Source organism: Coturnix japonica, chromosome 1, assembly GCF_054131305.1.
Source record: "Coturnix japonica strain WE chromosome 1, WE-NBRP24, whole genome shotgun sequence".
Classification (NCBI taxonomy): domain Eukaryota; kingdom Metazoa; phylum Chordata; class Aves; order Galliformes; family Phasianidae; genus Coturnix; species Coturnix japonica.
The window spans coordinates 23,334,132-23,355,951 of NC_140663.1; the positions used below are offsets into that span (position 1 = coordinate 23,334,132).

The 21,820-nt window shown below is 52.1% G+C and overlaps 2 protein-coding genes and 1 pseudogene across 3 annotated transcripts; all 3 read right to left on the reverse strand.

The window, feature by feature from the left end:
- Positions 1-3,050: 3,050 nt before the first annotated feature.
- Positions 3,051-6,237, reverse strand: LOC146762314 (uncharacterized). Its single transcript, XM_085544559.1, has 8 exons — positions 6,195-6,237; positions 5,789-5,880; positions 5,592-5,696; positions 5,217-5,341; positions 4,908-5,070; positions 4,707-4,813; positions 4,400-4,488; positions 3,051-4,149 (listed from the first exon to the last, which is right to left on the reverse strand). The coding sequence occupies exons 1-8, from the start codon at positions 6,235-6,237 to the stop codon at positions 3,419-3,421; spliced, it is 1,455 nt and encodes a 484-aa protein (XP_085400685.1). The 3' UTR covers positions 3,051-3,418.
- A 3,623-nt stretch (positions 6,238-9,860) lies between these two features.
- Positions 9,861-13,047, reverse strand: LOC146762315 (uncharacterized). The gene is made up of 8 exons (XM_085545330.1): positions 13,005-13,047; positions 12,599-12,690; positions 12,402-12,506; positions 12,027-12,151; positions 11,718-11,880; positions 11,517-11,623; positions 11,210-11,298; positions 9,861-10,959 (listed from the first exon to the last, which is right to left on the reverse strand). The coding sequence occupies exons 1-8, from the start codon at positions 13,045-13,047 to the stop codon at positions 10,229-10,231; spliced, it is 1,455 nt and encodes a 484-aa protein (XP_085401456.1). The 3' UTR covers positions 9,861-10,228.
- A 3,948-nt stretch (positions 13,048-16,995) lies between these two features.
- LOC146762316 (uncharacterized) lies at positions 16,996-20,979 on the reverse strand (annotated as a pseudogene). Its single transcript, XR_014945635.1, has 4 exons — positions 18,528-20,979; positions 17,995-18,433; positions 17,675-17,838; positions 16,996-17,592 (listed from the first exon to the last, which is right to left on the reverse strand). The product of XR_014945635.1 is annotated as an uncharacterized LOC146762316 (transcript).
- Positions 20,980-21,820: the final 841 nt, after the last annotated feature.

Consider the following 21,820-nt stretch of genomic DNA (forward strand, 5'->3'; position numbering starts at 1 on the left):
ATACGCCATCTTTTTTGGTTTTCATGTCCATGCTGGATGGAGCTCTATTCTAACTTTCTGTAGTGGAAACTCTTGGCCCCGGCAGTTGGTTGGAATTAGTTCAGCTTGTCAGGACCCTTCCAACCCAAGCATTCTGTGATGCTTTGGTAACAAACTGCTGCTGTACTGTTGGCAGCAGCTTAGTGTCATATCATCACTGTTTGTATAATGCTATTCTGCTCCAATTAATAGGAGAGAGAGGATGATCTTTTAATATATATGTACCCGATGGAGAGATGAATGCAAAACTGATCAAATGTTAGCCTGACCATTTTGTTACAAATCCTAGTGGTTTAGGGGCTTAGGGATACTAAGACAGGTGTTAGAAAAGATCGGAAAGAAAAGCAAGAGTTCTTTGTAGGAAGCAAGACAGAGGTGGTCAGCACCACACATCCAGTGTTGTCTGTAGTTCCATCGTTGATCTTCATTTGTTATGGGTTATCAGAGATTGTTGTTCGATGGATGACCATGACGAAAATGACCCTTTCCAATGGCAGTACAAACGTATAAAATGATATGTCCAAAGAGATCGAGTCAGCTCCTTTTGGAGTGACAGCTTCTGGCTTTTGGATCTCACCAGGAATTCCTTTTGTTTCAATCTTCGTGGCCTTGGCAGCCAATAAGAGGGAGCATGGACGCACCAGCATGTATCTTGCCCTCACATAATACAGTGGTATCATCCCCCAGTCTCCCTTAGGAAGCTGGAATTCTTCGGGCACAGGCCAGATCTTCTGCCAGAAAACAGCCTTGAGCATTCTCTTCCAAAGGCAAACAGCTCCAAAGAAATGCTTTCAAATGTAACACTGTGATGCCGACTGCCACACGGCAACAGCCACCTCTCATCTCCTACATAAGTCAGGGTCTTACCGCAAGAAATGCCCCAGAGACTAAGCTGGGAGCGAAAAACAAAGAAGGGATCAGGCTAACGTGCACATGCCTCCATTCTTCTTCTGTATTATAGTCAGCAGGGAAAGCGTTAATGATATGCATCATGCCTTGTCTACAAGGTGTCAGGGTTTGATGGTTTTTGGTTATCGTATTCCACATCATAACATCCCACAGTGCACTGTTAAATTGCTAATGCTCCATTTCCATGGAATGTGAATGGTTCTGGGTGCCTGGTTCTCCTGTGGCTGTACTAGCGGACTGCTTGTTTGTTTTTACAACATTTCTATGTTTCTTAATTTATTACACTAATTTTTCTAAGTTTTTTCCTGTGGAAATGACAATCTCCTCCACGTCGATCCCAGTTCCCTGAGTTCCCAAAATAAGGAATGCTGATCTGAATTTTAACTTGTGAAAGTCCTTTCACGTTTGGCACCAAAAATTGGCCTGATTCCCGGCCTCAGGGGTCAGAGCAGCCGCTCCCTGCCACCACCTGAGGCATCTTGGTCACCTCACCACATTGGTCACAGGGGATGTGGGTGTGGGCCTTCATTACCCAAGCAAAAGAATTGCAGCTCCACAGCTTCTCTGGGCAACCTCTTCCAGTTCATCGCTGCCCTCTGAATAAAGATGTTTTTCCCAACATCCAATCTTTATATATCTCTCCTTTCTTCGTTCAGAATTAGGCATCACGTTCAAGCACAGCTACTTCCCTCCGGTATTCTCCACCTTTCCACTTGCCTGAACTTCTCCGAATGGTTACTTTTACTTCATGGCAGAGAAAGAATCACTTCCATAGCATGAAAGCAGACGTCCCTTCTGTGCTGGCTTTGTCAGCGTCCTCTTCCCTTCAAAGGGATCCCACATAACTGCCTTCACTGTACACGAATGGACCAAGGGCCCCATTCTCCCATAAACAGAGCAGCCATGGGGCACAGTGATCGCCCTGATGATGGTTGAAGTCTTTTCAAAACTCTCTCAGCTGACTCGTGGACAGCAGTTGAACAGTTATTGTCAGCTCTGAGAGTTCTGCCTCATTCACATCCTGTTCTTAGAATCACAGAATGAGTAATCCACGAATCTTTGAGGAGAGTTGGAGAAGACCTCTAAAACCATCTATTCCAAATTTCCACTTGTCCCCAATATTGCCCACAAAACAATGTCCCTGCATTCTTGTTCACTACTGAACACTCCCTGCCACCCTCCAATTTGTGAGGAGACTGCAGGCCACTGCATCTCCTTGAACTATTTCTCCCAAACATCTTGTGATGGCTCGGCTTTGTTCTTATCTCTTCTTAAAAGTTGATTTCCTTTCTAATCTCTGCGACTTTTTCAGCTGTCACAAAGGCAGGGCCTGTCACCAGGACTGAAGCAGCTGCAGGCTCCGTCATGACAGTTGGAGCAACTGCCGCCTCCGCTGGAGGCTTGGAGCGGTTGCAGGGCCTGCTGAGTTGTCATCAGCTCCAAAGATCTCCAGGGATGGAGCAGCCACAACCTCTCTGAGCAGCCCATTCCAGCACCTCAGCACTGTCTGCAAAGAACTTCCTCCTTGCCTCCACCCTGACTCAATCTTCGCTACCCCAGTTTAGAAACATAGTTGCATTGGCCCATCTGACCAGTACACAGCCTGCCCACATTCAGGAGGAAAGCCCAAGCTGTGACACAGCTGAAAGCAGCCCTGGAGCTGAACACCATGACATCCCAAGGCTGGAAACAAGCCCAGAAATGGGCTGTCCTTGCCAGCGCGGCCAGGGCTCTTGAGGAATGTGGGCTGTGTGCCCCACCGAGGATGTGGCCTGAACCCAGCTCAGCCTGGCCTAGGCCAGGGGAAGTGAGGTCTGGGATGGTAGTGGGGAGGAGAAAAGCCTCTTGTCAAGGTCCCTACCTCTGTCCATCTCAGCAAGAGCAGGGAAGGATGAAGCCAACAAATGTTTGTGTTTGTGTGGGAACTCTGATCTTTATTGTGATGGAATTTTGGGACCAGAGTAAGGAGGGGGAAGTTAGGGCGGTAATCAGTATGCAAGGGTGGATAGCATTAGGACAAGGAGGGATGTTTTTAAACTAAGAACAAGGAGTTTGGGGCTGGATATCAGGGGGAATTTTTTCTCATAAAGTGTAGTGACACAGTCTGAAAAAGGTTGCCCAATGATGTTGCAGATGCACCAGCCCTGGAGGCATGGAAATCCAGGCTGGATGTATCTCTGGGCAGTGTGGTGTTGTGGTTGTTGACCCGGTAGACAGCAGGGGGGTTGATCCAGATGAACATGGTAGTCCGTTTTCACCCAGGCCATTTTATGTAAAGCAGTTGGCTGCTCCTAGGCAGACTCGGTGGCTGTCTGTGGGGACTTTGTCTCTGATGTTTTTCCTGGGAGCAGCTTCATTCACAGAAAGGCCTCCACTGTTGGGCCCAGCTCCTGCTGCTTCTTTGTTGTGAGCTGTGGGAACTGTGGGCCCGATGTCTCTGATGGGGAGAACTTTGGGTGCGGGCTCACCCTCAACACCTGGACCGTCCCCTGCGTCCAGGCGCTCTGGATCTTGATCTTGCAGATCTTGTTGATCTGCGGGTGCTGCTCCGCTCCCCTGAGGCTGGCGTTCGCCTGCTGCCATGGCGTCTTCTTGGCTGGCTCTGGGATTGCGAGGCCCGACTTTGCAGCGGGGAACGGCTTCGTGTGCCACTTCTTCCTCGCTGCCTGGGACGTCTTCTGCGTGTAGGTGATGGAGACGCCCTGCAGGTTCTGGATGCCCTCTGCCTTGTGGATCTTCGGGAACCACTTTGAGACCTCTGGGCTGCTCTTGGTCTGCGCCCACGACGTCCTCGCAGCTGCTCCGAGGTAGCCCCATCCTCAGATGGACGTGGGCTGCTTGTCTCCTGCTCGGTCTCAGGCAGGTTGCTGTGCTCAGGCAGCTGGGAGGTCTGGGACGTCCCCGGTGCTACCTGGCTGGAAGGCATCGAGCTGATATTCTCAGGCTCTACGAAGATGATGAATGGCCCCTGAGCCCTCTGAGCGGCAGCGCTGGGACTGTCGCTCTCAGTGTCAGAACTGGAGACTGTAAGAGGAGGCAGGAAGGTTATGAGGATGAAGCGGCAGCTCTGCAGTGAGATCTGCCAGACCTCTTGGGGCAGACAGACTCCAGCAAAGCTGCCCTGAGCTTTTACTGCCAGATTGCCACTTACCAGTTCCCAGGCCAGCACAGATGTTGCACTCCCACCTGGCTGCTGTGTTACTCAAGTGCGAGCAACGACGGTGGGTCCCCTCAGCAGCACAGGAGCTGCACAGGATCAGCTGCCAGGATCTGGGGAAGCAAAGGGGTTGTGGCTGTGAGTAGCAAGTGAGCTAAGGCAGGGAGTGCCCAGCACAGCACATCTCTGGTGCTCAGTCCTTGCTCCCCCAGCCTGTGGTCAGGCTGAGAACCCCCACAGAGCCTCAGAGAGCTGCTGCGGTAACTCACCCTGTTCTCTCTGCCTGCTCTCTGCCTCCAGGGTAAAGGCACTCGCTGGCATCGCAGCGGCTGTGCCTCTCCAGAAGTGATGCGTATGCATCATTCTGCTCCCATTCTGGCTCTCTATAAGAGAAGTGAGGGGAAGTGATGAGCCCCCAGTGTCCGCAGCATAAGATCCAAGGTCCTCCTATCTCATTCACCCCAACTCCATTCCCAGCCTCTCCATGAAGGTGGGACACATGCTCATGATCCAGCCAAGGCCCAGGCCTGCCAAGACAGCCCCTGGACAGACCCAGCACAACAGCCTTTATGTCAGCAGAAGTGGGCAGAAGGGCACCAACCTGACTGGGATTCGGATCCCCAGCAGGGCCATTTCTGTTGCGAAATCCTCAAAATCCCGACAGCTGGGGCACTGGAAACACAAAAGACCAGCACTCCTGGCCATTTGCTACAGAAGATGAAGAAGAAGCAGTGTGAGTGTGAGCAGTGCCTGGTGCTGCTGAGCACCAAGTGTGCCTGCAGGGTGAGGGGAGGGCTCCTACCTGGATGCAGCCCCGGTGGAACCAGGCGTGTCTGCACGCTGGACACACCATGGTGTGGTAGGACACAGTGTCCCCCACAGGCTCCAGGCATATGAGGCAGTTTGTGCCTTGAGGTGGAGCTTCCTGAGCTTCCTGGCGAAGACGGTGCTCCGAACAAAAGGACCTGGGGGAATATGGAAGCGATGGGCAGCGTGAGCCGTGCTGCAAGAAGGGCAGAGGAGCAGGAAGGAGCTCCAGGCCCTGGCTCAAGCTGCCGGGAGGTGTAACTGCAGTTTCCTCCCTGGCTTGGCTGCTGCTGACAGCACTTACCTGCGTTGCCCAAAGAACTGGGTGATGCATTCCCCATCCTGGGCACAGGGCAGGTGGAAGCTGCGCTCACAGCCTCTCTCTGAGCATGCGATGGTAGCACCCCTTTCTCCACAAACGCAGCATTGCTGGAATGAACAAAACAACCCTGTCAGCAGCACACTCTGGGCTTCTGTGGCTGGCCGCACATCTCTGGGCAGGGCCCAGGACGTGGACACTGCTGGGTGATGTTCTACAAAGATGCCTGGTGGACAGGACTCATCCCCTAACTTTGTCCAGGAGGCAGTTGGAAAGGCTGCGATGGCTTTCTTTGGCTCCAGACTAAGCTGGTGTCAGCCTGTCCTGGCACAAATCGGCCTGCTCTGTACGAGTCCTCACCTTCCTGGTTGCCTCTTTGGCTGCACGTCTGATGGCAGCAAGAGGGAGGCGGCCCTCACATCCAGACCGTGTCCCTCTTGCTTCATTAATGGTGCTGGCAAGATCCTGTAGGAGGGAAAAGAACAAGGTCTCCTTAGGATAGGAAGAAAAGGAGCATCCCTAGCAGTGATCAGGAAGGAGCCCATGGGAGAACTCACCAAGCACAACCAATGGACGTGAATTCCACTCTCATAAACCATGTGCCCACAGATGTTTGGGTCAACATCTGCCCGGCCACACAGCATGCACACTGCAGAGGAGAGAGCAAATGTGAGTAGCGGTGAGCAGCTTGCACAGCCAGGTGTCCCTGAGGGCTGTCCCCAGAGTCCTGCTCTGTGCCTGCTGTGCTGGCTGAAGGCGGTGGAGGAGAAGGTGCCATGGCAGGCCCAACGCTGCCAGTGGGCAGACACAGCCCAAGCTGTGCCCACCTGCCATGAAGCTGAGGGGCCCTGCCTTGCAGCTGTTGGGGAGTCCCTGCCTGTCCCTTCTTAGCCTTTCAGCCACAGGCAGATAACCAGCACCCCTTTTGCCCAGTAGCTTTGCTCAGGGATTCAGTGCTCTCACCTGGCTCCTCCGAGCTGGAGGCCTTCCTCTTCCTATTGGACATGATGTGCGCTAACAGTGAGCACTGCAAGAGTCACTGCTCTCTCTACGCCTCACCAAACCGCACTGATGCTCAGGCTGAGCCCGGCAGCCTTGGCTCTGCTCCCAGCATGATGTCACAATGGCCACTCCCTGACACCCGCTGTGACATCACGGTCACTGCCTCACAGTGGGTGTGGGCGCAGGCCCTCAAGCAAGAGGGTGGCAGCCTTTCCAGTCAGCACAGATAGAGGACCCGGTGCTGCCTTGCAGCAGAGAGGAAGCATGGCCTCCCTCAACCTGCTGGCACTGTTCCTCGTGGCAGATGCTGAAGTGCTGCTGTCCCTTTGGTCCCACGCTAGCACTTCTGATCTGAGTCTTTCTAGTCTATGTTCCTGCATGGTCTAGTAAAGATATCAAGATAACAGCAAATTTGGTGTCTAGTGTGTGGTGAGTGACTTTTTGCATGGTCTGATAGGGATAGGACATGGTTTAGTCTAGTTTTAATCGGGAGAAGTAGCTTAGACTAAGTTTTAGAGGTAGTTCTTTACCCTAAGATTGGTGAGACACTGGCACAGGCTGCCCAAAGCAGCTGTGTATACGCCATCTTTTTTGGTTTTCATGTCCATGCTGGATGGAGCTCTATTCTAACTTTCTGTAGTGGAAACTCTTGGCCCCGGCAGTTGGTTGGAATTAGTTCAGCTTGTCAGGACCCTTCCAACCCAAGCATTCTGTGATGCTTTGGTAACAAACTGCTGCTGTACTGTTGGCAGCAGCTTAGTGTCATATCATCACTGTTTGTATAATGCTATTCTGCTCCAATTAATAGGAGAGAGAGGATGATCTTTTAATATATATGTACCCGATGGAGAGATGAATGCAAAACTGATCAAATGTTAGCCTGACCATTTTGTTACAAATCCTAGTGGTTTAGGGGCTTAGGGATACTAAGACAGGTGTTAGAAAAGATCGGAAAGAAAAGCAAGAGTTCTTTGTAGGAAGCAAGACAGAGGTGGTCAGCACCACACATCCAGTGTTGTCTGTAGTTCCATCGTTGATCTTCATTTGTTATGGGTTATCAGAGATTGTTGTTCGATGGATGACCATGACGAAAATGACCCTTTCCAATGGCAGTACAAACGTATAAAATGATATGTCCAAAGAGATCGAGTCAGCTCCTTTTGGAGTGACAGCTTCTGGCTTTTGGATCTCACCAGGAATTCCTTTTGTTTCAATCTTCGTGGCCTTGGCAGCCAATAAGAGGGAGCATGGACGCACCAGCATGTATCTTGCCCTCACATAATACAGTGGTATCATCCCCCAGTCTCCCTTAGGAAGCTGGAATTCTTCGGGCACAGGCCAGATCTTCTGCCAGAAAACAGCCTTGAGCATTCTCTTCCAAAGGCAAACAGCTCCAAAGAAATGCTTTCAAATGTAACACTGTGATGCCGACTGCCACACGGCAACAGCCACCTCTCATCTCCTACATAAGTCAGGGTCTTACCGCAAGAAATGCCCCAGAGACTAAGCTGGGAGCGAAAAACAAAGAAGGGATCAGGCTAACGTGCACATGCCTCCATTCTTCTTCTGTATTATAGTCAGCAGGGAAAGCGTTAATGATATGCATCATGCCTTGTCTACAAGGTGTCAGGGTTTGATGGTTTTTGGTTATCGTATTCCACATCATAACATCCCACAGTGCACTGTTAAATTGCTAATGCTCCATTTCCATGGAATGTGAATGGTTCTGGGTGCCTGGTTCTCCTGTGGCTGTACTAGCGGACTGCTTGTTTGTTTTTACAACATTTCTATGTTTCTTAATTTATTACACTAATTTTTCTAAGTTTTTTCCTGTGGAAATGACAATCTCCTCCACGTCGATCCCAGTTCCCTGAGTTCCCAAAATAAGGAATGCTGATCTGAATTTTAACTTGTGAAAGTCCTTTCACGTTTGGCACCAAAAATTGGCCTGATTCCCGGCCTCAGGGGTCAGAGCAGCCGCTCCCTGCCACCACCTGAGGCATCTTGGTCACCTCACCACATTGGTCACAGGGGATGTGGGTGTGGGCCTTCATTACCCAAGCAAAAGAATTGCAGCTCCACAGCTTCTCTGGGCAACCTCTTCCAGTTCATCGCTGCCCTCTGAATAAAGATGTTTTTCCCAACATCCAATCTTTATATATCTCTCCTTTCTTCGTTCAGAATTAGGCATCACGTTCAAGCACAGCTACTTCCCTCCGGTATTCTCCACCTTTCCACTTGCCTGAACTTCTCCGAATGGTTACTTTTACTTCATGGCAGAGAAAGAATCACTTCCATAGCATGAAAGCAGACGTCCCTTCTGTGCTGGCTTTGTCAGCGTCCTCTTCCCTTCAAAGGGATCCCACATAACTGCCTTCACTGTACACGAATGGACCAAGGGCCCCATTCTCCCATAAACAGAGCAGCCATGGGGCACAGTGATCGCCCTGATGATGGTTGAAGTCTTTTCAAAACTCTCTCAGCTGACTCGTGGACAGCAGTTGAACAGTTATTGTCAGCTCTGAGAGTTCTGCCTCATTCACATCCTGTTCTTAGAATCACAGAATGAGTAATCCACGAATCTTTGAGGAGAGTTGGAGAAGACCTCTAAAACCATCTATTCCAAATTTCCACTTGTCCCCAATATTGCCCACAAAACAATGTCCCTGCATTCTTGTTCACTACTGAACACTCCCTGCCACCCTCCAATTTGTGAGGAGACTGCAGGCCACTGCATCTCCTTGAACTATTTCTCCCAAACATCTTGTGATGGCTCGGCTTTGTTCTTATCTCTTCTTAAAAGTTGATTTCCTTTCTAATCTCTGCGACTTTTTCAGCTGTCACAAAGGCAGGGCCTGTCACCAGGACTGAAGCAGCTGCAGGCTCCGTCATGACAGTTGGAGCAACTGCCGCCTCCGCTGGAGGCTTGGAGCGGTTGCAGGGCCTGCTGAGTTGTCATCAGCTCCAAAGATCTCCAGGGATGGAGCAGCCACAACCTCTCTGAGCAGCCCATTCCAGCACCTCAGCACTGTCTGCAAAGAACTTCCTCCTTGCCTCCACCCTGACTCAATCTTCGCTACCCCAGTTTAGAAACATAGTTGCATTGGCCCATCTGACCAGTACACAGCCTGCCCACATTCAGGAGGAAAGCCCAAGCTGTGACACAGCTGAAAGCAGCCCTGGAGCTGAACACCATGACATCCCAAGGCTGGAAACAAGCCCAGAAATGGGCTGTCCTTGCCAGCGCGGCCAGGGCTCTTGAGGAATGTGGGCTGTGTGCCCCACCGAGGATGTGGCCTGAACCCAGCTCAGCCTGGCCTAGGCCAGGGGAAGTGAGGTCTGGGATGGTAGTGGGGAGGAGAAAAGCCTCTTGTCAAGGTCCCTACCTCTGTCCATCTCAGCAAGAGCAGGGAAGGATGAAGCCAACAAATGTTTGTGTTTGTGTGGGAACTCTGATCTTTATTGTGATGGAATTTTGGGACCAGAGTAAGGAGGGGGAAGTTAGGGCGGTAATCAGTATGCAAGGGTGGATAGCATTAGGACAAGGAGGGATGTTTTTAAACTAAGAACAAGGAGTTTGGGGCTGGATATCAGGGGGAATTTTTTCTCATAAAGTGTAGTGACACAGTCTGAAAAAGGTTGCCCAATGATGTTGCAGATGCACCAGCCCTGGAGGCATGGAAATCCAGGCTGGATGTATCTCTGGGCAGTGTGGTGTTGTGGTTGTTGACCCGGTAGACAGCAGGGGGGTTGATCCAGATGAACATGGTAGTCCGTTTTCACCCAGGCCATTTTATGTAAAGCAGTTGGCTGCTCCTAGGCAGACTCGGTGGCTGTCTGTGGGGACTTTGTCTCTGATGTTTTTCCTGGGAGCAGCTTCATTCACAGAAAGGCCTCCACTGTTGGGCCCAGCTCCTGCTGCTTCTTTGTTGTGAGCTGTGGGAACTGTGGGCCCGATGTCTCTGATGGGGAGAACTTTGGGTGCGGGCTCACCCTCAACACCTGGACCGTCCCCTGCGTCCAGGCGCTCTGGATCTTGATCTTGCAGATCTTGTTGATCTGCGGGTGCTGCTCCGCTCCCCTGAGGCTGGCGTTCGCCTGCTGCCATGGCGTCTTCTTGGCTGGCTCTGGGATTGCGAGGCCCGACTTTGCAGCGGGGAACGGCTTCGTGTGCCACTTCTTCCTCGCTGCCTGGGACGTCTTCTGCGTGTAGGTGATGGAGACGCCCTGCAGGTTCTGGATGCCCTCTGCCTTGTGGATCTTCGGGAACCACTTTGAGACCTCTGGGCTGCTCTTGGTCTGCGCCCACGACGTCCTCGCAGCTGCTCCGAGGTAGCCCCATCCTCAGATGGACGTGGGCTGCTTGTCTCCTGCTCGGTCTCAGGCAGGTTGCTGTGCTCAGGCAGCTGGGAGGTCTGGGACGTCCCCGGTGCTACCTGGCTGGAAGGCATCGAGCTGATATTCTCAGGCTCTACGAAGATGATGAATGGCCCCTGAGCCCTCTGAGCGGCAGCGCTGGGACTGTCGCTCTCAGTGTCAGAACTGGAGACTGTAAGAGGAGGCAGGAAGGTTATGAGGATGAAGCGGCAGCTCTGCAGTGAGATCTGCCAGACCTCTTGGGGCAGACAGACTCCAGCAAAGCTGCCCTGAGCTTTTACTGCCAGATTGCCACTTACCAGTTCCCAGGCCAGCACAGATGTTGCACTCCCACCTGGCTGCTGTGTTACTCAAGTGCGAGCAACGACGGTGGGTCCCCTCAGCAGCACAGGAGCTGCACAGGATCAGCTGCCAGGATCTGGGGAAGCAAAGGGGTTGTGGCTGTGAGTAGCAAGTGAGCTAAGGCAGGGAGTGCCCAGCACAGCACATCTCTGGTGCTCAGTCCTTGCTCCCCCAGCCTGTGGTCAGGCTGAGAACCCCCACAGAGCCTCAGAGAGCTGCTGCGGTAACTCACCCTGTTCTCTCTGCCTGCTCTCTGCCTCCAGGGTAAAGGCACTCGCTGGCATCGCAGCGGCTGTGCCTCTCCAGAAGTGATGCGTATGCATCATTCTGCTCCCATTCTGGCTCTCTATAAGAGAAGTGAGGGGAAGTGATGAGCCCCCAGTGTCCGCAGCATAAGATCCAAGGTCCTCCTATCTCATTCACCCCAACTCCATTCCCAGCCTCTCCATGAAGGTGGGACACATGCTCATGATCCAGCCAAGGCCCAGGCCTGCCAAGACAGCCCCTGGACAGACCCAGCACAACAGCCTTTATGTCAGCAGAAGTGGGCAGAAGGGCACCAACCTGACTGGGATTCGGATCCCCAGCAGGGCCATTTCTGTTGCGAAATCCTCAAAATCCCGACAGCTGGGGCACTGGAAACACAAAAGACCAGCACTCCTGGCCATTTGCTACAGAAGATGAAGAAGAAGCAGTGTGAGTGTGAGCAGTGCCTGGTGCTGCTGAGCACCAAGTGTGCCTGCAGGGTGAGGGGAGGGCTCCTACCTGGATGCAGCCCCGGTGGAACCAGGCGTGTCTGCACGCTGGACACACCATGGTGTGGTAGGACACAGTGTCCCCCACAGGCTCCAGGCATATGAGGCAGTTTGTGCCTTGAGGTGGAGCTTCCTGAGCTTCCTGGCGAAGACGGTGCTCCGAACAAAAGGACCTGGGGGAATATGGAAGCGATGGGCAGCGTGAGCCGTGCTGCAAGAAGGGCAGAGGAGCAGGAAGGAGCTCCAGGCCCTGGCTCAAGCTGCCGGGAGGTGTAACTGCAGTTTCCTCCCTGGCTTGGCTGCTGCTGACAGCACTTACCTGCGTTGCCCAAAGAACTGGGTGATGCATTCCCCATCCTGGGCACAGGGCAGGTGGAAGCTGCGCTCACAGCCTCTCTCTGAGCATGCGATGGTAGCACCCCTTTCTCCACAAACGCAGCATTGCTGGAATGAACAAAACAACCCTGTCAGCAGCACACTCTGGGCTTCTGTGGCTGGCCGCACATCTCTGGGCAGGGCCCAGGACGTGGACACTGCTGGGTGATGTTCTACAAAGATGCCTGGTGGACAGGACTCATCCCCTAACTTTGTCCAGGAGGCAGTTGGAAAGGCTGCGATGGCTTTCTTTGGCTCCAGACTAAGCTGGTGTCAGCCTGTCCTGGCACAAATCGGCCTGCTCTGTACGAGTCCTCACCTTCCTGGTTGCCTCTTTGGCTGCACGTCTGATGGCAGCAAGAGGGAGGCGGCCCTCACATCCAGACCGTGTCCCTCTTGCTTCATTAATGGTGCTGGCAAGATCCTGTAGGAGGGAAAAGAACAAGGTCTCCTTAGGATAGGAAGAAAAGGAGCATCCCTAGCAGTGATCAGGAAGGAGCCCATGGGAGAACTCACCAAGCACAACCAATGGACGTGAATTCCACTCTCATAAACCATGTGCCCACAGATGTTTGGGTCAACATCTGCCCGGCCACACAGCATGCACACTGCAGAGGAGAGAGCAAATGTGAGTAGCGGTGAGCAGCTTGCACAGCCAGGTGTCCCTGAGGGCTGTCCCCAGAGTCCTGCTCTGTGCCTGCTGTGCTGGCTGAAGGCGGTGGAGGAGAAGGTGCCATGGCAGGCCCAACGCTGCCAGTGGGCAGACACAGCCCAAGCTGTGCCCACCTGCCATGAAGCTGAGGGGCCCTGCCTTGCAGCTGTTGGGGAGTCCCTGCCTGTCCCTTCTTAGCCTTTCAGCCACAGGCAGATAACCAGCACCCCTTTTGCCCAGTAGCTTTGCTCAGGGATTCAGTGCTCTCACCTGGCTCCTCCGAGCTGGAGGCCTTCCTCTTCCTATTGGACATGATGTGCGCTAACAGTGAGCACTGCAAGAGTCACTGCTCTCTCTACGCCTCACCAAACCGCACTGATGCTCAGGCTGAGCCCGGCAGCCTTGGCTCTGCTCCCAGCATGATGTCACAATGGCCACTCCCTGACACCCGCTGTGACATCACGGTCACTGCCTCACAGTGGGTGTGGGCGCAGGCCCTCAAGCAAGAGGGTGGCAGCCTTTCCAGTCAGCACAGATAGAGGACCCGGTGCTGCCTTGCAGCAGAGAGGAAGCATGGCCTCCCTCAACCTGCTGGCACTGTTCCTCGTGGCAGATGCTGAAGTGCTGCTGTCCCTTTGGTCCCACGCTAGCACTTCTGATCTGAGTCTTTCTAGTCTATGTTCCTGCATGGTCTAGTAAAGATATCAAGATAACAGCAAATTTGGTGTCTAGTGTGTGGTGAGTGACTTTTTGCATGGTCTGATAGGGATAGGACATGGTTTAGTCTAGTTTTAATCGGGAGAAGTAGCTTAGACTAAGTTTTAGAGGTAGTTCTTTACCCTAAGATTGGTGAGACACTGGCACAGGCTGCCCAAAGCAGCTGTGTATACGCCATCTTTTTTGGTTTTCATGTCCATGCTGGATGGAGCTCTATTCTAACTTTCTGTAGTGGAAACTCTTGGCCCCGGCAGTTGGTTGGAATTAGTTCAGCTTGTCAGGACCCTTCCAACCCAAGCATTCTGTGATGCTTTGGTAACAAACTGCTGCTGTACTGTTGGCAGCAGCTTAGTGTCATATCATCACTGTTTGTATAATGCTATTCTGCTCCAATTAATAGGAGAGAGAGGATGATCTTTTAATATATATGTACCCGATGGAGAGATGAATGCAAAACTGATCAAATGTTAGCCTGACCATTTTGTTACAAATCCTAGTGGTTTAGGGGCTTAGGGATACTAAGACAGGTGTTAGAAAAGATCGGAAAGAAAAGCAAGAGTTCTTTGTAGGAAGCAAGACAGAGGTGGTCAGCACCACACATCCAGTGTTGTCTGTAGTTCCATCGTTGATCTTCATTTGTTATGGGTTATCAGAGATTGTTGTTCGATGGATGACCATGACGAAAATGACCCTTTCCAATGGCAGTACAAACGTATAAAATGATATGTCCAAAGAGATCGAGTCAGCTCCTTTTGGAGTGACAGCTTCTGGCTTTTGGATCTCACCAGGAATTCCTTTTGTTTCAATCTTCGTGGCCTTGGCAGCCAATAAGAGGGAGCATGGACGCACCAGCATGTATCTTGCCCTCACATAATACAGTGGTATCATCCCCCAGTCTCCCTTAGGAAGCTGGAATTCTTCGGGCACAGGCCAGATCTTCTGCCAGAAAACAGCCTTGAGCATTCTCTTCCAAAGGCAAACAGCTCCAAAGAAATGCTTTCAAATGTAACACTGTGATGCCGACTGCCACACGGCAACAGCCACCTCTCATCTCCTACATAAGTCAGGGTCTTACCGCAAGAAATGCCCCAGAGACTAAGCTGGGAGCGAAAAACAAAGAAGGGATCAGGCTAACGTGCACATGCCTCCATTCTTCTTCTGTATTATAGTCAGCAGGGAAAGCGTTAATGATATGCATCATGCCTTGTCTACAAGGTGTCAGGGTTTGATGGTTTTTGGTTATCGTATTCCACATCATAACATCCCACAGTGCACTGTTAAATTGCTAATGCTCCATTTCCATGGAATGTGAATGGTTCTGGGTGCCTGGTTCTCCTGTGGCTGTACTAGCGGACTGCTTGTTTGTTTTTACAACATTTCTATGTTTCTTAATTTATTACACTAATTTTTCTAAGTTTTTTCCTGTGGAAATGACAATCTCCTCCACGTCGATCCCAGTTCCCTGAGTTCCCAAAATAAGGAATGCTGATCTGAATTTTAACTTGTGAAAGTCCTTTCACGTTTGGCACCAAAAATTGGCCTGATTCCCGGCCTCAGGGGTCAGAGCAGCCGCTCCCTGCCACCACCTGAGGCATCTTGGTCACCTCACCACATTGGTCACAGGGGATGTGGGTGTGGGCCTTCATTACCCAAGCAAAAGAATTGCAGCTCCACAGCTTCTCTGGGCAACCTCTTCCAGTTCATCGCTGCCCTCTGAATAAAGATGTTTTTCCCAACATCCAATCTTTATATATCTCTCCTTTCTTCGTTCAGAATTAGGCATCACGTTCAAGCACAGCTACTTCCCTCCGGTATTCTCCACCTTTCCACTTGCCTGAACTTCTCCGAATGGTTACTTTTACTTCATGGCAGAGAAAGAATCACTTCCATAGCATGAAAGCAGACGTCCCTTCTGTGCTGGCTTTGTCAGCGTCCTCTTCCCTTCAAAGGGATCCCACATAACTGCCTTCACTGTACACGAATGGACCAAGGGCCCCATTCTCCCATAAACAGAGCAGCCATGGGGCACAGTGATCGCCCTGATGATGGTTGAAGTCTTTTCAAAACTCTCTCAGCTGACTCGTGGACAGCAGTTGAACAGTTATTGTCAGCTCTGAGAGTTCTGCCTCATTCACATCCTGTTCTTAGAATCACAGAATGAGTAATCCACGAATCTTTGAGGAGAGTTGGAGAAGACCTCTAAAACCATCTATTCCAAATTTCCACTTGTCCCCAATATTGCCCACAAAACAATGTCCCTGCATTCTTGTTCACTACTGAACACTCCCTGCCACCCTCCAATTTGTGAGGAGACTGCAGGCCACTGCATCTCCTTGAACTATTTCTCCCAAACATCTTGTGATGGCTCGGCTTTGTTCTTATCTCTTCTTAAAAGTTGATTTCCTTTCTAATCTCTGCGACTTTTTCAGCTGTCACAAAGGCAGGGCCTGTCACCAGGACTGAAGCAGCTGCAGGCTCTGTCATGACAGTTGGAGCAACTGCCGCCTCCGCTGGAGGCTTGGAGCGGTTGCAGGGCCTGCTGAGTTGTCATCAGCTCCAAAGATCTCCAGGGATGGAGCAGCCACAACCTCTCTGAGCAGCCCATTCCAGCACCTCAGCACTGTCTGCAAAGAACTTCCTCCTTGCCTCCACCCTGACTCAATCTTCGCTACCCCAGTTTAGAAACATAGTTGCATTGGCCCATCTGACCAGTACACAGCCTGCCCACATTCAGGAGGAAAGCCCAAGCTGTGACACAGCTGAAAGCAGCCCTGGAGCTGAACACCATGACATCCCAAGGCTGGAAACAAGCCCAGAAATGGGCTGTCCTTGCCAGCGCGGCCAGGGCTCTTGAGGAATGTGGGCTGTGTGCCCCACCGAGGATGTGGCCTGAACCCAGCTCAGCCTGGCCTAGGCCAGGGGAAGTGAGGTCTGGGATGGTAGTGGGGAGGAGAAAAGCCTCTTGTCAAGGTCCCTACCTCTGTCCATCTCAGCAAGAGCAGGGAAGGATGAAGCCAACAAATGTTTGTGTTTGTGTGGGAACTCTGATCTTTATTGTGATGGAATTTTGGGACCAGAGTAAGGAGGGGGAAGTTAGGGCGGTAATCAGTATGCAAGGGTGGATAGCATTAGGACAAGGAGGGATGTTTTTAAACTAAGAACAAGGAGTTTGGGGCTGGATATCAGGGGGAATTTTTTCTCAGAAAGTGTAGTGACACAGTCTGAAAAAGGTTGCCCAATGATGTTGCAGATGCACCAGCCCTGGAGGCATGGAAATCCAGGCTGGATGTATCTCTGGGCAGTGTGGTGTTGTGGTTGTTGACCCGGTAGACAGCAGGGGGGTTGATCCAGATGAACATGGTAGTCCGTTTTCACCCAGGCCATTTTATGTAAAGCAGTTGGCTGCTCCTAGGCAGACTCGGTGGCTGTCTGTGGGGACTTTGTCTCTGATGTTTTTCCTGGGAGCAGCTTCATTCACAGAAAGGCCTCCACTGTTGGGCCCAGCTCCTGCTGCTTTTTTGTTGTGAGCTGTGGGAACTGTGGGCCCGATGTCTCTGATGGGGAGAACTTTGGGTGCGGGCTCACCCTCAACACCTGGACCGTCCCCTGCGTCCAGGCGCTCTGGATCTTGATCTTGCAGATCTTGTTGATCTGCGGGTGCTGCTCCGCTCCCCTGAGGCTGGCGTTCGCCTGCTGCCATGGCGTCTTCTTGGCTGGCTCTGGGATTGCGAGGCCCGACTTTGCAGCGGGGAACGGCTTCGTGTGCCACTTCTTCCTCGCTGCCTGGGACGTCTTCTGCGTGTAGGTGATGGAGACGCCCTGCAGGTTCTGGATGCCCTCTGCCTTGTGGATCTTCGGGAACCACTTTGAGACCTCTGGGCTGCTCTTGGTCTGCGCCCACGACGTCCTCGCAGCTGCTCCGAGGTAGCCCCATCCTCAGATGGACGTGGGCTGCTTGTCTCCTGCTCGGTCTCAGGCAGGTTGCTGTGCTCAGGCAGCTGGGAGGTCTGGGACGTCCCCGGTGCTACCTGGCTGGAAGGCATCGAGCTGATATTCTCAGGCTCTACGAAGATGATGAATGGCCCCTGAGCCCTCTGAGCGGCAGCGCTGGGACTGTCGCTCTCAGTGTCAGAACTGGAGACTGTAAGAGGAGGCAGGAAGGTTGTGAGGATGAAGCGGCAGCTCTGCAGTGAGATCTGCCAGACCTCTTGGGGCAGACAGACTCCAGCAAAGCTGCCCTGAGCTTTTACTGCCAGATTGCCACTTACCAGTTCCCAGGCCAGCACAGATGTTGCACTCCCACCTGGCTGCTGTGTTACTCAAGTGCGAGCAACGACGGTGGGTCCCCTCAGCAGCACAGGAGCTGCACAGGATCAGCTGCCAGGATCTGGGGAAGCAAAGGGGTTGTGGCTGTGAGTAGCAAGTGAGCTAAGGCAGGGAGTGCCCAGCACAGCACATCTCTGGTGCTCAGTCCTTGCTCCCCCAGCCTGTGGTCAGGCTGAGAACCCCCACAGAGCCTCAGAGAGCTGCTGCGGTAACTCACCCTGTTCTCTCTGCCTGCTCTCTGCCTCCAGGGTAAAGGCACTCGCTGGCATCGCAGCGGCTGTGCCTCTCCAGAAGTGATGCGTATGCATCATTCTGCTCCCATTCTGGCTCTCTATAAGAGAAGTGAGGGGAAGTGATGAGCCCCCAGTGTCCGCAGCATAAGATCCAAGGTCCTCCTATCTCATTCACCCCAACTCCATTCCCAGCCTCTCCATGAAGGTGGGACACATGCTCATGATCCAGCCAAGGCCCAGGCCTGCCAAGACAGCCCCTGGACAGACCCAGCACAACAGCCTTTATGTCAGCAGAAGTGGGCAGAAGGGCACCAACCTGACTGGGATTCGGATCCCCAGCAGGGCCATTTCTGTTGCGAAATCCTCAAAATCCCGACAGCTGGGGCACTGGAAACACAAAAGACCAGCACTCCTGGCCATTTGCTACAGAAGATGAAGAAGAAGCAGTGTGAGTGTGAGCAGTGCCTGGTGCTGCTGAGCACCAAGTGTGCCTGCAGGGTGAGGGGAGGGCTCCTACCTGGATGCAGCCCCGGTGGAACCAGGTGTGTCTGCACGCTGGACACACCATGGTGTGGTAGGACACAGTGTCCCCCACAGGCTCCAGGCATATGAGGCAGTTTGTGCCTTGAGGTGGAGCTTCCTGAGCTTCCTGGCGAAGACGGTGCTCCGAACAAAAGGACCTGGGGGAATATGGAAGCGATGGGCAGCGTGAGCCGTGCTGCAAGAAGGGCAGAGGAGCAGGAAGGAGCTCCAGGCCCTGGCTCAAGCTGCCGGGAGGTGTAACTGCAGTTTCCTCCCTGGCTTGGCTGCTGCTGACAGCACTTACCTGCGTTGCCCAAAGAACTGGGTGATGCATTCCCCATCCTGGGCACAGGGCAGGTGGAAGCTGCGCTCACAGCCTCTCTCTGAGCATGCGATGGTAGCACCCCTTTCTCCACAAACGCAGCATTGCTGGAATGAACAAAACAACCCTGTCAGCAGCACACTCTGGGCTTCTGTGGCTGGCCGCACATCTCTGGGCAGGGCCCAGGACGTGGACACTGCTGGGTGATGTTCTACAAAGATGCCTGGTGGACAGGACTCATCCCCTAACTTTGTCCAGGAGGCAGTTGGAAAGGCTGCGATGGCTTTCTTTGGCTCCAGACTAAGCTGGTGTCAGCCTGTCCTGGCACAAATCGGCCTGCTCTGTACGAGTCCTCACCTTCCTGGTTGCCTCTTTGGCTGCACGTCTGATGGCAGCAAGAGGGAGGCGGCCCTCACATCCAGACCGTGTCCCTCTTGCTTCATTAATGGTGCTGGCAAGATCCTGTAGGAGGGAAAAGAACAAGGTCTCCTTAGGATAGGAAGAAAAGGAGCATCCCTAGCAGTGATCAGGAAGGAGCCCATGGGAGAACTCACCAAGCACAACCAATGGACGTGAATTCCACTCTCATAAACCATGTGCCCACAGATGTTTGGGTCAACATCTGCCCGGCCACACAGCATGCACACTGCAGAGGAGAGAGCAAATGTGAGTAGCGGTGAGCAGCTTGCACAGCCAGGTGTCCCTGAGGGCTGTCCCCAGAGTCCTGCTCTGTGCCTGCTGTGCTGGCTGAAGGCGGTGGAGGAGAAGGTGCCATGGCAGGCCCAACGCTGCCAGTGGGCAGACACAGCCCAAGCTGTGCCCACCTGCCATGAAGCTGAGGGGCCCTGCCTTGCAGCTGTTGGGGAGGCCCTGCCTGTCCCTTCTTAGCCTTTCAGCCACAGGCAGATAACCAGCACCCCTTTTGCCCAGTAGCTTTGCTCAGGGATTCAGTGCTCTCACCTGGCTCCTCCGAGCTGGAGGCCTTCCTCTTCCTATTGGACATGATGTGCGCTAACAGTGAGCACTGCAAGAGTCACTGCTCTCTCTACGCCTCACCAAACCGCACTGATGCTCAGGCTGAGCCCGGCAGCCTTGGCTCTGCTCCCAGCATGATGTCACAATGGCCACTCCCTGACACCCGCTGTGACATCACGGTCACTGCCTCACAGTGGGTGTGGGCGCAGGCCCTCAAGCAAGAGGGTGGCAGCCCTTCCAGTCAGCACAGATAGAGGACCCGGTGCTGCCTTGCAGCAGAGAGGAAGCATGGCCTCCCTCAACCTGCTGGCACTGTTCCTCGTGGCAGATGCTGAAGTGCTGCTGTCCCTTTGGTCCCACGCTAGCACTTCTGATCTGAGTCTTTCTAGTCTATGTTCCTGCATGGTCTAGTAAAGATATCAAGATAACAGCAAATTTGGTGTCTAGTGTGTGGTGAGTGACTTTTTGCATGGTCTGATAGGGATAGGACATGGTTTAGTCTAGTTTTAATCGGGAGAAGTAGCTTAGACTAAGTTTTAGAGGTAGTTCTTTACCCTAAGATTGGTGAGACACTGGCACAGGCTGCCCAAAGCAGCTGTGTATACGCCATCTTTTTTGGTTTTCATGTCCATGCTGGATGGAGCTCTATTCTAACTTTCTGTAGTGGAAACTCTTGGCCCCGGCAGTTGGTTGGAATTAGTTCAGCTTGTCAGGACCCTTCCAACCCAAGCATTCTGTGATGCTTTGGTAACAAACTGCTGCTGTACTGTTGGCAGCAGCTTAGTGTCATATCATCACTGTTTGTATAATGCTATTCTGCTCCAATTAATAGGAGAGAGAGGATGATCTTTTAATATATATGTACCCGATGGAGAGATGAATGCAAAACTGATCAAATGTTAGCCTGACCATTTTGTTACAAATCCTAGTGGTTTAGGGGCTTAGGGATACTAAGACAGGTGTTAGAAAAGATTGGAAAGAAAAGCAAGAGTTCTTTGTAGGAAGCAAGACAGAGGTGGTCAGCACCACACATCCAGTGTTGTCTGTAGTTCCATCGTTGATCTTCATTTGTTATGGGTTATCAGAGATTGTTGTTCGATGGATGACCATGACGAAAATGACCCTTTCCAATGGCAGTACAAACGTATAAAATGATATGTCCAAAGAGATCGAGTCAGCTCCTTTTGGAGTGATAGCTTCTGGCTTTTGGATCTCAGCAGGAATTCCTTTTGTTTCAATCTTCGTGGCCTTGGCAGCCAATAAGAGGGAGCATGGACGCACCAGCATGTATCTTGCCCTCACATAATACAGTGGTATCATCCCCCAGTCTCCCTTAGGAAGCTGGAATTCTTCGGGCACAGGCCAGATCTTCTGCCAGAAAACAGCCTTGAGCATTCTCTTCCAAAGGCAAACAGCTCCAAAGAAATGCTTTCAAATGTAACACTGTGATGCCGACTGCCACACGGCAACAGCCACCTCTCATCTCCTACATAAGTCAGGGTCTTACCGCAAGAAATGCCCCAGAGACTAAGCTGGGAGCGAAAAACAAAGAAGGGATCAGGCTAACGTGCACATGCCTCCATTCTTCTTCTGTATTATAGTCAGCAGGGAAAGCGTTAATGATATGCATCATGCCTTGTCTACAAGGTGTCAGGGTTTGATGGTTTTTGGTTATCGTATTCCACATCATAACATCCCACAGTGCACTGTTAAATTGCTAATGCTCCATTTCCATGGAATGTGAATGGTTCTGGGTGCCTGGTTCTCCTGTGGCTGTACTAGCGGACTGCTTGTTTGTTTTTACAACATTTCTATGTTTCTTAATTTATTACACTAATTTTTCTAAGTTTTTTCCTGTGGAAATGACTGTCTCCTCCACGTCGATCCCAGTTCCCTGAGTTCCCAAAATAAGGAATGCTGATCTGAATTTTAACTTGTGAAAGTCCTTTCACGTTTGGCACCAAAAATTGGCCTGATTCCCGGCCTCAGGG